The 12,896-nt window shown below is 47.3% G+C and overlaps 1 protein-coding gene across 1 annotated transcript in view; it reads left to right on the forward strand.

Moving 5' to 3' along the window:
• Positions 1 to 4,016: 4,016 nt before the first annotated feature.
• Positions 4,017 to 12,896, forward strand: part of TSPAN11 (tetraspanin 11) — a 54,917-nt gene continuing 46,037 nt past the window's right edge. The window contains exon 1 of the mRNA XM_023549027.2: positions 4,017 to 4,625. Coding sequence (XP_023404795.2) covers positions 4,482 to 4,625 — 144 coding nt within the window. The 5' untranslated portion in view covers positions 4,017 to 4,481. The remainder of the gene's footprint in view (positions 4,626 to 12,896) is intronic.

Raw genomic sequence — 12,896 nt, forward strand, 5'->3', positions numbered from 1 at the left:
CATGAGGATGGCGCAGGACCGGGCAGTGTTTCGTTCCGTTGTACATAGGGTCACTGTGAGTCAGAACCAACTCAATGGCACCTAACAACAACAGCATCCAGCACTGAACCCTGGTATTGCAAGAAAACCCCACAGTCCTGGACAAATCGGAATGGTTGGTCATCCTACCTGGGAGCAAATTCTTAGTCCCCACACCCACCACTACCAAACCCACTGCTGTCGAGTCGATTCCAAATGATAGTGGAATTAAGTGAGCCCAAAGGTTTCCCCTGTCCCTGACATTCTGTGGTTCTGTCTTCTCTACCACTAATGGCTGAAATTTCCCCATTAGAAATGTGTTTCTTTTTGTTAACTTCTGCCTTCTTCCTGAAGTTCGTTTTTAAAAATACAATTTTCCCTTAGAGGGTCCTGTATTGGCTTCCCAGGGCTGCCGTAACAAAATACCGCACATGGGTTGGCTTATAAGAACAGAAATATGTTGTCTCACAGTTCTAGAGCCTGGGAGTCCAAATCAGTGTGTCACCTGGCCCATGATACCCTGATGGCCCTAGGGGAAGATCCTCTTGTCTCTCCTAGCTTCTGGTAGCCCAGGTATCCTTGGCTGCTCTTCGTCTTCCTCTGTCTGTCTCTTCTCCTTTTTTATAAGGACACCACTGGTATTGGAATTGGCCTTGTGGGTGGTGCAAACGGTTAAGTGCTTAGCTACTAGCCGGAAGAAAAGCCTGGCGATCTGATTCCAGAATATCACACAGACTTGAAAGCCCTCTGGAGCATAGTTCTACTCTGACACACAAGGGGTCGCCATGAGTCGGAATCGACTTGACAGCAACTGGTTTCTTTTAATATTAGAATCGGACCCAACCTACTCCTGTATAACCTCACCTTAACCTAACTGATAACAATGTCAAAGATATTTCCGAACAAGGTCATGTTCACAGGTACCAGGGGTTAGATATTAGGACTTCAGCGTATATTTTTGGGTCTCTTTTCTCAGGGTCTAGAGAGGGTTCCGTGGCATGAGTCAGGTGGGACCCGGTTAGGAGGGAGGGGCCTGCAAAGGGAGAAGAGAAGACAATGCAGACAGGAAAGGCTGAGGCCCCAAACCAACTCCATGACTACTAAGAACCGGTGGTGGCCAGGAAGATCCTGACACCCGTCTCCTGCCAGGGCCACCTGCAGATGACCATGTAAGAGCTCCAGTCCTAGTTGCCTGGCTGGCCCATCTATCACCATTTTTTACACTTCTTTACAGGCTTCCTTTTTTCTCCTTTTGTTTTTCTTCCACTACCCTGCCTCTCAAACTAAATTGGAGAAAAATGGGTTTTGTCTTTTTTTAACAAGAAGACTAAATGTCTTAAATTACCTTCTTCAAGGTCTGCAAATAGAAATCCCCAAATAAGACAGCCACCTTTTCTTTCTGTCTCCATGAGCTCATGAGCTTGAAATAAAAGGCAGAGCAGGGGCTCAGGAGGAAGTAATTTGGACTTGACCCAACACCAGCCAGGGAGGAAGCAGGGGGATGGGCAAGGAGGGCCCGATTGGGGGTTGGGAAATGATGGAGAAAGAGAGGGAAATGGGCAAAATCCATAACTCATTGCTTATGATTCTGCAACAAAAGAGGTTCCCTAAAGGGGAGCAATTTTTTAAAGTGCAATTAAAAAATTGTGTATGTGATGTTTATTGTAGCACTGTTTACAATAGCAAAAAGATGGAAGCAGCCAAGGTGTCCATCAACAGATGAATGGATAAATAAATTGTGGTATATTCACACAATGGAATACTACACATCAATAAAGAACAGTGATGAATCTGTGAAACATTTCATAACATGGAGGAATCTGGAAGGCATTATGCTGAGTGAAATTAGTCAGTGGCAAAAGGACAAATATTGTATAAGACCACTATTATAAGATCTTGAGAAATAGTATAAACTGAGAACACATTCTTTTGTGGTTACGAGAGGGGGGAGGGAGGGAGGGTGGGAAAGGGTTATTTACTGATTAGATAGTAGATAAGACCTACTTTAGGTGAAGGGAAGGACAATACTCAATACAGGGAAAGTCAGCACAACTGGACTAAACCAAAAGCAAAGAAGTTTCCTGAATAAACTGAATGCTTCGAAGATCAGCAAAGCAGGGACAGGGGTTTGGGGACTATGGCTTCAGGGTACATCTAAGTCAATTGGCAAAATAAAATCTGTTAAGAAAACATTCTCCATCCCACTTTGAAGTGTGGCATCTGGGGTCTTAAACGCTAGCAAGCGGCCATCTAAGATCCATCAATGCGTCTCAACCCACCTGGATCAAAGGAGAATGAAGAACACCAAGCTCACAAGGTAATTATGAGCCCAAGAGACAGAAAGGGCCACATGAACTAGAGACTACATCATCCTGAGACCAGAAGAACTAGATGGTACCTGGCCACAACCAATGACTGCCCTGACAGGGAACACAACAGAGAACCCCTGAGGGAGCAGGAGAGTAGTGGGATGCAGACCCCAAATTCCCATAAAAAGACCAGACTTAATGGTCTGAGTGAGACTAGAAGGACCCCAGCAGTCAGGGTCCCCAAACCTTCTGTTGGCCCAGGACAGGAACCATTCCCAAAGCCAACTCATCAGACATGGATTGGACTGGACAATGGGTTGAAGAGAGATGCTGATGAAGAGTGAGCTACTTGTACCATGTGGACACTTGAGACTATGTTGGCATCTCCTGTCTGGAGGGGAGATAGGAGGGTAGAGAGGGTTAGAAACTGGCAAAATGGCCACGAAAGGAGAGACTGGAAGGAGGGAGCGGGCTGACTCATTAGGGGGAAAGTAAATGGGAGTATGTAGTAAGGTGTATATAAGTTTATATGTGAGAGACTGACTTGATTTCTAAACTTTCCCTTAAAGCACAATAAAAATTATTTTTTAAAAAATTGTGTATGTGAGTATGTTTGAGTGTGTGTATGCACAGGAGACATGTAGCTCGAGGAGAAGAAGGGGAAAGCACAGAGGCTGTTGCCCAGACCTGCTGAGAAGAAAGCAGCGTTACCAGATGCAGTGGACCTTCTCTGCCTTTATCACCACCATTGGCATCACAGTTCCAAGCAAGCCCATGAATGGGCATCAGGACAAGAAGAGGGAGGATGGTGTTGGGCAAAGAATATGACTCTGAGGACTGGAGTTCTAGGTTCTAATCCTAGCTCTATGACATATAATAATAATAAATCAGTTGTCGATTCCGTGGGTAAGAGCTCAGCTGCTAACCCAAAGGTCAGTAGTTTGAATCCACCAGCTGCTCCTTGGAAACCCTATGGGGCAATTCTACTCTGTCCTACACGGTTGCTATGAGTCAGAATCAATTTGACGGCAACGGGTTTTCAGGTTGTTTGCCAACTCATGGAGACCTCATAAGTACCAGAGTAGAACTGTGCTCCATAGGGTTTTCAATGGGTGATTTTTCAAAAATAGATCACCAGGCCTTTCATCTGAGGTGCCTTTGGGTGGGCTCAAACCTCCAATCTTTCAGTTAGCAGCTGAGCACATTAATTGTTTCCATTACCCAGTGACTCTGAAATAATAAGAAAAAATCCAAACCTTTCGCCATTGAGTCAATTCTGACTCATGGCAACCTTAAAGGACAGAGTAGAACTACCCCATAGGGTTTCCGGGGAGCACCTGGTGGATTTGAACTGTCTATCTTTTGGTTAGCAGCTGTAACTTTTAACCATAGCTAACATTTATTAAGTACTTACTATGTGTCAAGGCTGGTACTAAACACCTCACATACATTTTTTTTTTTAATATAATCTTCAAAACAGTTCTACGACATAGGTATCATTATCCCTGTTTACAGATGAGGACACGGGAGTGAGAGGCGACAGACAGCCTGTGACAAATCAGAGTTTGAACCCAGGGACCAGACTCCAGAGACTCTCACTTCTTTCTGCCAAGTCACTAGGCCTGTCTGGGCCTGCTTCCTCATCTGGAAATCAGTGTGCAGAAGACTAGGTAGTCATAGGGTCCTTTCCAGCATAGACGCTCCAATTTGGGGCATATCCACAGCTGAGAATGCATAGATCTTGTTCAAACGGTACAGAGTACAGATTCCAGTGCAAAACCAGCATGGTGTGTGTGTGTGTGTGTGTGTGTGTGTGTGTGTGTGTGTAGGACGGGAAAACTAGGACGGGAAAACGTGCATCCTGCAAACCTGACAAGACAGAGGAAGAGAGTAAGAACGCACTGGCCAATGCAAAGGCCGTAGGAAGATTTGTAGGTTAGGCCTGTTTTGAGAGGACAAAACCAAGATCCAACGCCAAGGTCTAGAAAACTGCCCCAATTCACCTCCATTGTACTTTCAAAGCCTTTATGTTTCGCAATCTTTGCTCCATGTTGCACATCCACAGCCTCAAACGCGCCTGGCTAGGCAGACTGTTAAGCCCTTAGAGCCACTTGAAGGGAGCAGCTCTGGCTCTGGGAAGGGCCAACACTCAGGATGAGATTGTTCTCAGTGAAACGGCCCATCATGTGCGTCTTCTTTGCAGGCTCAGCAACCATGGCCCATTACAAGGGCGAGCAGGACGACTGGCTGATCGTCTATCTGAAGTATTTACTCTTTGTCTTCAACTTCTTCTTTTGGGTAAGTGAATTCTGCACACATGTCCCCTTCCCTGAGCACCGAATGAGTCACGCCACCTTTGTTTTTTGTGAGTCACCACTCTGAGGTTGGTTTCTTCCAAATCAAAGACCACCCATGGGCAAATTCTGCCTACTTTAAAGCAAATATGTACATTTGCTACTGAGGGGGAAGAAAAGAATCTGGTCTTCAGGTTGGCATGGAGTCCCTACCACATGGCATCTGAATAGAGGATACATAAACATAACAATGAGCTTCATGTTCCAGCCCCGCTGTACAAAGGGTCCAGCTCTTTCTTCTCCGCTAACTTGTTGCACCAGAGCCTTGTGGGAAATGTTACTGCCTGAAATAATTGCTTGTTTTCCACTGAAGTCCATTTGCCTTTCATGGTTAACGTTCTACAGACCCAGGGCAGAGAAGCAGAAGACCTGGGGGGCCTGGGGCTGCCAATGCCAGGGAAGGGAATGGTTTCTATAGCGACTCCTCTCAGGAAACCTGCCTGGGTGAGATCTTCCTGAATGAGCATAGAGCCTGTCCTCTTGAAGCAATTACCTGGGTAATTTGGAGCAGAATGCAATCAATTCCCCAAAATAGCCAGACACTGGAATGTGTATATTTTGTATTACAGTCAAATCTCAACTAAATTTGGAGAGGCAGCAGAGTCCTAAGAGTGCAGCCTTTGGGGTTAGCTGGACCTCAACTCTGTCGCTTACTAATGGCGTGGCCTTGGGCAAGTTACTGAAGTCCTCTGACTCGGTTTTCTCATCTGCAAAATGAGTACAGTTTTTAACTGCTCAGGGTTGTTCTGCCAACCAAAAACCAAACCCATTGCTGTCAAGTCAATTCTGACTCATGACAACCCCATATGTTTTGGAGTAGAGCCGCTCCATAGGGTTTTCTTGGCTGTAATCTTTATTTAAGCAGATCGCCAGGCCTTTCTTCCTCAGAGCTGCTGAGTAGATTCGAACTGCCAACCTTTAGGTTAGTGTTGTTGTTGTTAGGTGTCATCAACATTTTGACTCATAGCGACCCCATGTGACAGAGTAGAACTGCCCCCATAGGGCTTTCTAGGCTGTAATCTTTACGGGAGCAGATCACCAGGCCTTTCTCCCACAGAGCCGCTGGGTGGGTTCAAACCGCTGACCTTTTGGTTAGCAGCCAAGCGCTTAACTGTTGTACCACGAGGCTCCTTTTTAGGTTAGTTAAAAAAAAAAAAAAAAAAAAACCAATCCCATTGCCATCCGGTCTATTCCAACTCATAGCAACCCTACAGGACAGAGTAGAACTGCCCCATAGGGCTTCCAAGGAGCGCCTGGTACATTTGAACTGCTGTCCTTTTGGTTAGCAGCCGTAGCTCTTAACCACTACGCCACCAGAGTTTCCTTTAGGTTAGTAGTCAAGGGCAAACTGTTTGAGCACCCAGGGACCGTAGTTCTGCAGATGACCTGAAGTGGTATATGTGAAGTGCTTAGCCCAGTCACTGCATACAGAAGGCATTCAATAAAAGTAGCCATCATTAAAACCCAGAACCAAGCCCCTTGCTGTCAAGTCGATTCCTACTCATGGTGACCCTATGTGTTACGGAATGGAACTGCTCCACAGGGTTTCCTTGGCTGTAATCTTTACAGAAGCAGATTGACAGGCCTCCCTTCCACAGAGCTGCTGGGTGGGTTTGAACTGCCAGCCTATAGGTTATCAGCCTATAGCAATCAGTAAGGCAGTATTTCAGAATGTGAGATGTCGAACGTTAGTTCCCTGAAAATACCACCAAATCAGCCAGCTGTTAAGGAAGAGCCCAGTTTCCTGCTTACCCCAGTAAGGTTGAACGCGATAGGGTATTCTAGAACACTCCCTCAACAGGGTCTTAGTAGTATCTCAGAGAGGCAGAAGCAAAGGCGAGATATGCATGCGGTCTCAGGGTCTTTCATGTAGGAGCTTGTTAAGATCGGGAAGAACCATGGCAGACTATTTTAGGATCCATGATGACAGCAAGGTGAGGGTTTCGAAGAGCCTCGAAGCGTAAACAGTCATTTGATGCAATCTGTTAACAAGCTGAACGATCTGATGTTTTTTTTAATGTTTTTTTGCAAAGTTCCTGAAACACATCATAAAAGTATTTACAACTTTCATCTTCCTGGGCAAGAGTTTCCTAGAATAGGAAAGTCACATCATGAAGGACAGTGGACTAATAGTCACGTTAATATGGACAGTAAGCTGTGTGGGTGTAGATGATTTCAGCTCTCAGAGATAAATCTGATAGTGTTTAGGATTCTTACTGAGTACAGATTTCTTTTTAAAGAATAAGCATGTTTTCCTGATCATAAAAGTCTTATATGTTAATTACAGATAATCTCCAAAATACTAGAAAGTTTTTTATTAAAAAAACCCACTGCCGTTGAGTCGATTCCCACTGATTGCGACCCTAGAGGACAGAGTAGAACTGGCCCATAGGGTTTCCAAGGAGCATCTGGTGGATTCAAACTGCTGACCTTTTGGTTAGCAGCCATAGCTCTTAACCACTATGCCACCAGGGTTTACAGAAAGTATAAAGAAGAAAATAAAAATTGCCCGCATCTCACCATCCCCAAATGACCACCACACTCCCTGCAGACTTTGCACCGATCAGGAGGAGAGAAGGTGGGGGCCCATGCCATAGGAGTGGCAGTGGGGATGGAAACCTTGACGAGATGGGGTCATTAACTGGGTGGGGTTGAGAGGGAGAGAGGTGTCCAGAATATATCACTCCTGCAACAGGAGACAGAAATGAGGAATAGTCTGACGTTGAACTCGTTAGATGGCGAGACTCAGATTTAGACACAGTGAGTTTGAGTTGCCAGGAGACATTCGAGTAGAGATGTTCAGGGGGCAATTAGCTCATGGGCCTGGATCCCAGGCAAGAGCTAGGCCAGAGCCACAGACTTGGGATTATCCCCACCCAGGTGGTAGTTACAGCCACAGAAACAGGTACGAGTTCCCGGGAGAGCTGGGGATTGAGAAGAGAGGAGACAAAAGACTGAGACAAGGGTGTCCCCATGGCCCAGGGTGAATCTAGGATGACCAGCTGTTATGGTTTGCCCAGGGCTCATGATGTTTCCAGGACATGGGACTTTCAATGCTAAACCAGGAAAGTCCCAGGCAAACCAGGACAAGTTGGTTGCCCTGGGGGAGTGGGAGAAAGAGGGGTCCACAAAGAAGCTTGAAAAGGAGCAGTCAGAGAGGAGGGAGGAAAACCAGGAGAAACAAGTTTGGTAGAAGCCTGGAGATCAGGGAGTTGTCAACAGTGTTAAAGGCCAAGGAGACATGGAGTATTGTAAGGCCTAGAAAGGGGCCATTGAGTTCAGTAGCAAAGAACTCATTGGTGGCTGTGCTGAGAGCACTTTCAGGAGAGTAGTGGAGGCCAGGGCCTGAGGAAGTGGGGACTCAATGTAGACAACACCAGCTGAGGACGAGGAGAAGAGGGAAGGACAGTACTGGCGGGCCGGAGGGTAGTTGGCTCTCACATCTCTTTAGAACCTAGAGCTGTTGCGAGGTTATAAACCCAAAATATTTGTGGAAGGGCTGTGAACTTGCATGTTCTACCTGTGCCACTGAGATCCCACAGGAGGGAGCGGGCAGTAGATACAGTGACCACCTCAGGACTCCTTTCCCACCTGAGCAGACTAGGAGTCTGTCTCTTCAGTGTTTGCATTTCTTTGGGAGCAGTGAGGAGAAGGACGGTGGGTGGTGATACAGGCGGATGGGCAGCAAGCGTGTAACCAGAACAGCTACCAGCAACGGGCAACCTTCTACCATGTACATCTCCCTGTGTCAAGTTAAAAATACTCCTGCCCAGGGGCCTGGCTGGCCTCAGGCCAGCCTCCCAGGGACCCATTTGGTGGAGCCTCAGCCCCCTTGTAGGAGTTGGCCAGCTTTTGAAGGTTCAGAGAAAGCCCCCGTGGCCTGCATGTTCTCATCACAACTTGGCCTCAGTCTCCAGACCTTGGAGTCTGTTCCCTGGACCCGCTGCAATCCCCTCAGAGTAAATACGGGGCAGAATGCTGGCCCATCTTCTCCCATGGCAGACCAAAACCAAACACACTGCCGTCGGGTCCATTCCAACTCATAACGACCCCGTGTGGTACAGGGTAGAACTTCTCTGTAGGGTTTCCTTGGCTATGATTTTTATGGAAGCAGATCATCAGGGCTTTCTTCTGCAACACCCCTGGGTGGGTTCGAACTGCCAATTTTTAGGTTAGTAATAGAGCAGAAACCATTTGTGCCATCCAGGGACTTGTTCTTGCCTAGCAGGTCACAGTTTTCCACCTCCATCAGCCCACAGAGTCCCTGGGAATTTACCAGAATTCCCCAGGGAGGAGGCATTGTCCATAAGGACCTCCTACCCCACCCCCTGAGAAGTGTTTCCCTCCCAGACACACCCCAAAATCCAACTGCTGGCCCTCCCACCTGAGCTGCTTTTATTAGATACATAGTAGTATGTGCGTCCTCACTGACCCGTGCCCCCGTCCTTGCAATGTTACCTGGTCTTCTGCCTTCCTCATTGAGTCGTAATGCAGAGTCGTGTTTTGCTGACTCAAATCTCCAAAGACCGTTGTACTCATAACCACGGTTTGAGGTCCACTGCTTTGGTAAGCTTTCACTTGAGATTCCAAGGTTCAAGTTAGAACTTGGAGCAGGGTGTTTTGATGCTATAGACATTCAGACATGCAAAGTATGAAGGAGGTAAGCAAGACTTAAGCAGTGTATGCAACAGACACGCCACCTATGCCTATACCCCACTCCACCTCTGGACCCTACCCCAACACTTCACCCATCCCTGACCACTCCACTCCTCACCATCACCCTATCCGTGACTCCTACCCCCATGCTGATCCCCAGCCCCTTCCGTTTCAATTAACCCAGTGTTGACCATGGTGATCCCACTGATCAGGGGAGGCTTCCTTGGATAGAGCTCTGGATCAGGAGCCCAAAACACCAAGACTTTGGTGCCTCCTTCATGACCCTAACTAAAAAGAGAATGTGACCCAGGCTTTCTCATGTGGCCGCCTAGGAAATGTGTTTCTTCCTCCTTCCTTCTCCTACACTGCTCCCTACAGCTCCCATCACCCCTGCAATGTTGTTCTCTAATTTATTATTTTAATTAGCTGCTTGGCTGTGTTAATAATCAAAACTTTTCCAACCTCCCAGGAGCTATGCCAGCCTATGAGAAGAACTGAGAATCAGCATCTCCCTTGACTAAGAGGCAGCTTCTGCTCCTGAAGCTCTGTCCTGCCCCCAAGCGGCCGGCTGAGGCATTGCTACTTACCTGTAAGGGCATGGAGGGCTCAGCCTGCAGGGAACCCCTGGGGTCCTTTAAGGGAGACCTGGGGCCAAGACAGGAGGCAGAGAAGCTAGAGAACTGGGGCCACGTGAGAAGGCCAGGGGAAGAGATGGGCTTGAGAGTATCAACAGTGTCAAGTCAGGACTCACAAAGCCTTCTGCTGGCTTCCAAGCCGAGGTTTAAAAAGCCCTTCAGGTTGTCTGTTGTCAGCCTAGTGAATGTGGCCTTTGCCCTTCTCCTGGGCCGTGCTATCTGAGAAAGAATGGGTGAGGGGCCCAGTGGTTGGCTTTCCTGTTGCACCCCTTCCTAAGATGCCCAGTGGCACAGGATCCCCTGATGTTTGGGGCACCTCTGCGTCTGTGTGCACATTTGGCCTTCACGGGACCATGACATGAGAGACGAGTCGAAGATGGAGCCTATGGTGCCATCTCTGAGCTGTAGCTCAGGGACTCTCGGCCTGGCTGTGGCCCAGACACAGGGTGACTCCCTTCATGGACAAAGCAACTTTGTATGGGTCAGCAGCCCAGTTGGTAAAACAGGTACCAAACTGGAAGTTAGGACTCCTTTGTTTTGTTTTTATTGTGCTTTAAGGGAAAGTTTACGAATCAAGTAAGTCTCTCATACAAAAACTTATATACACTGTGGTATGTACCCCTAGTTGCTCTCCTTCTAATGAGACATCACAGCCCTCCTCTCCACCCTGTATTCTCCGTGTCCATTTAGCCAGCTTCTGTCCCCCTCTGCCTTCTTATCTCACCTCCAGACAGGAGCTGCCCACATAGCCACATGTGTCTGCTTGAGCCAAGAAGCTCACTCCTCATCAGTATCATTCTCTGTCTTATAGTCCAGTTCAATCCCTGTCTGAAAAGTTGGCTTTGGGAATGGTTCCTGTCTTGGGCTAATAGAAGGTCCAGGGACCATGACCTCTGGGGTCCTTCTAGTCTTAGTCAGACCATTAAGTCTGGTCTTTTCACAAGAATTTGAGGTCTGCATCCCACTGCTCTCCTGCTCCCTCAGGGGTTCTCTGTTGTGTTCCCTGTCAGGGCAGTCATTGGTTGTAGCCGGGCACCATCTAGTTCTTCTGGTCTCAGGCTCATGTAGTCTCCGATTTTTGTGGCCCTTTCTGTCTCTTGGGCTCATAATTACCTTGTATCTTTGGTGTTCTTCATTCTCTTTTGCTCTGGGTGGGATGAGACCAATTGATGTATCTTAGATGGCCGCTTGCTAGAGTTTAAGAACCCCAGATGCCACTGGAAGTTAAGACAAAATCTTGAGTTGTAGTCCCCACTCTGCCACTGGCTGGTTATGTGACCTTGGAAAAGTCACTTCTCTCTGGGTCTTAGTTGCATCATTGTTGTTGTTAGGTGCCATCAAGTTGATTCTGATTCACAGCAACCCCATGTGACAGAGTAGAGCTGCCCCATAGGATTTCCTAGGCTGTAATCTTTACAGAAAAGGATACCTGGTGGCGCAGTGGTTAAGGGCTTGGCTGCTAACCAAAAAGTCAGTGGTTCAAACCCACCAACAGCTTAGTGGGATAAAAATGTGGCAGTCTGCTTCCGTAATGATCCCAGCCTTGGAAATCCTATGGAGCAGTCTGCTCTGTCCTATAGGGTCACTATGAGTTGGAATCAACCTGAAGGCAATGGGTTTTTGTTTTTTTTTTTTAATCTTTACAGAAGCAGATCTTCAGGCTCCCTCTTCCACAGACCCACTGGGTGGATTCAAACCGCTAACCTTTTGGTTAGCAGCTGAGTGCTTAACCATTGTGCCTTGAAGACTCCTTTCTGCCATCATTAGAGGCTTCTATTTGCACAGACAGCCTGGGAGCTAGCAGGAGAGGTAGAACCTGAGGTTGAATTTGTCAGTGGTGATGGCGGTGATGGTGGTGATGAAGAAATCGCAGAGGGGCACCACTGCAGCTGGAAAGATGAGCTCAGTCCTTCCCCTGAAAACCGTGCATGAGCACTGCATGTTTGGCACATTACTCCGTCAGATAGCTGCATCGCACAGTGTATAAAAGGGGTTAGATTTAGTGCCGTCTTTCCTTTCTTCCTCCCTTTTTTCCTTCTTCCCTCTCTCCCTTTTTACCTTCTTCTCCCCTCCCTTCCTCCTTCTCTCCCTCTCTCCTTTCCCTCCTTCCTTCAATATGAAGCTATGGGGCATCTACAAAGTGTAGCAGTGTGCTAGGGATACTAAGATGAATAAGGTTTAACTGAGAAGCTCAAAGGGGAACCAGACAAGGTAACAAAATACAATGCACTGTGGTGAATGTAACTATAGAAACATGAACAAGATGTGGAAATAGTGCAGAGGACAATGACTGGTTCAGAATGGGGGCTGCGGAGAGCACCAAGGAAGGTTTCCTCCAGGAGCAGAGCTGGAATTTGAAAAATGAACAAGTGACAAGTTCTTTCCCAGCTCTGACCATCAATAAGTCCCATGGATTTTGCTCTTGTTATAATGGTAGAGGAATTGGGGAAGAGAAAGGGGGAGTAGTACTCTGATTTATTTTATCAAGGGCCCTTTAAAATGAGAAAGCCAAGAAAAGGATGCCTTGCAGTAGAAAACGGCCCTCAGCATGACAAGTCTATCCTTGAAAATTCAACTCACACAGAACAGGCACCAAGACAACAGGAGCTCTGGGGTGGAGCCTGGGAGAAATGCCTGCGGTGGTGCTCAGAGAGCCGCTGATTATTAATAAGGTGAATGGCAGTACTTAATGCAAGCTTGGAGTCCCCGGATGGTGCAAATAGTTAATGTGCTCAACTACTAACCAAAAGCCACCCAGAGATACCTCAGAAGAAAAGCCTGGCCATCTACTTCCAAAAAATCAGCCACTGTGAAAACCCTATGGAGCACAGTTCTACTCAGCCACTGTGAAAACCCTGTGGAGCACAGTTCTACTCTGATACACATGGGGTTGCCATGAGTTGGAATCAACTTGATGGAATCTG

The sequence above is a fragment of the Loxodonta africana genome, chromosome 4 (genome assembly GCF_030014295.1).
Source record: "Loxodonta africana isolate mLoxAfr1 chromosome 4, mLoxAfr1.hap2, whole genome shotgun sequence".
NCBI classification, from domain to species: Eukaryota; Metazoa; Chordata; class Mammalia; order Proboscidea; family Elephantidae; genus Loxodonta; species Loxodonta africana.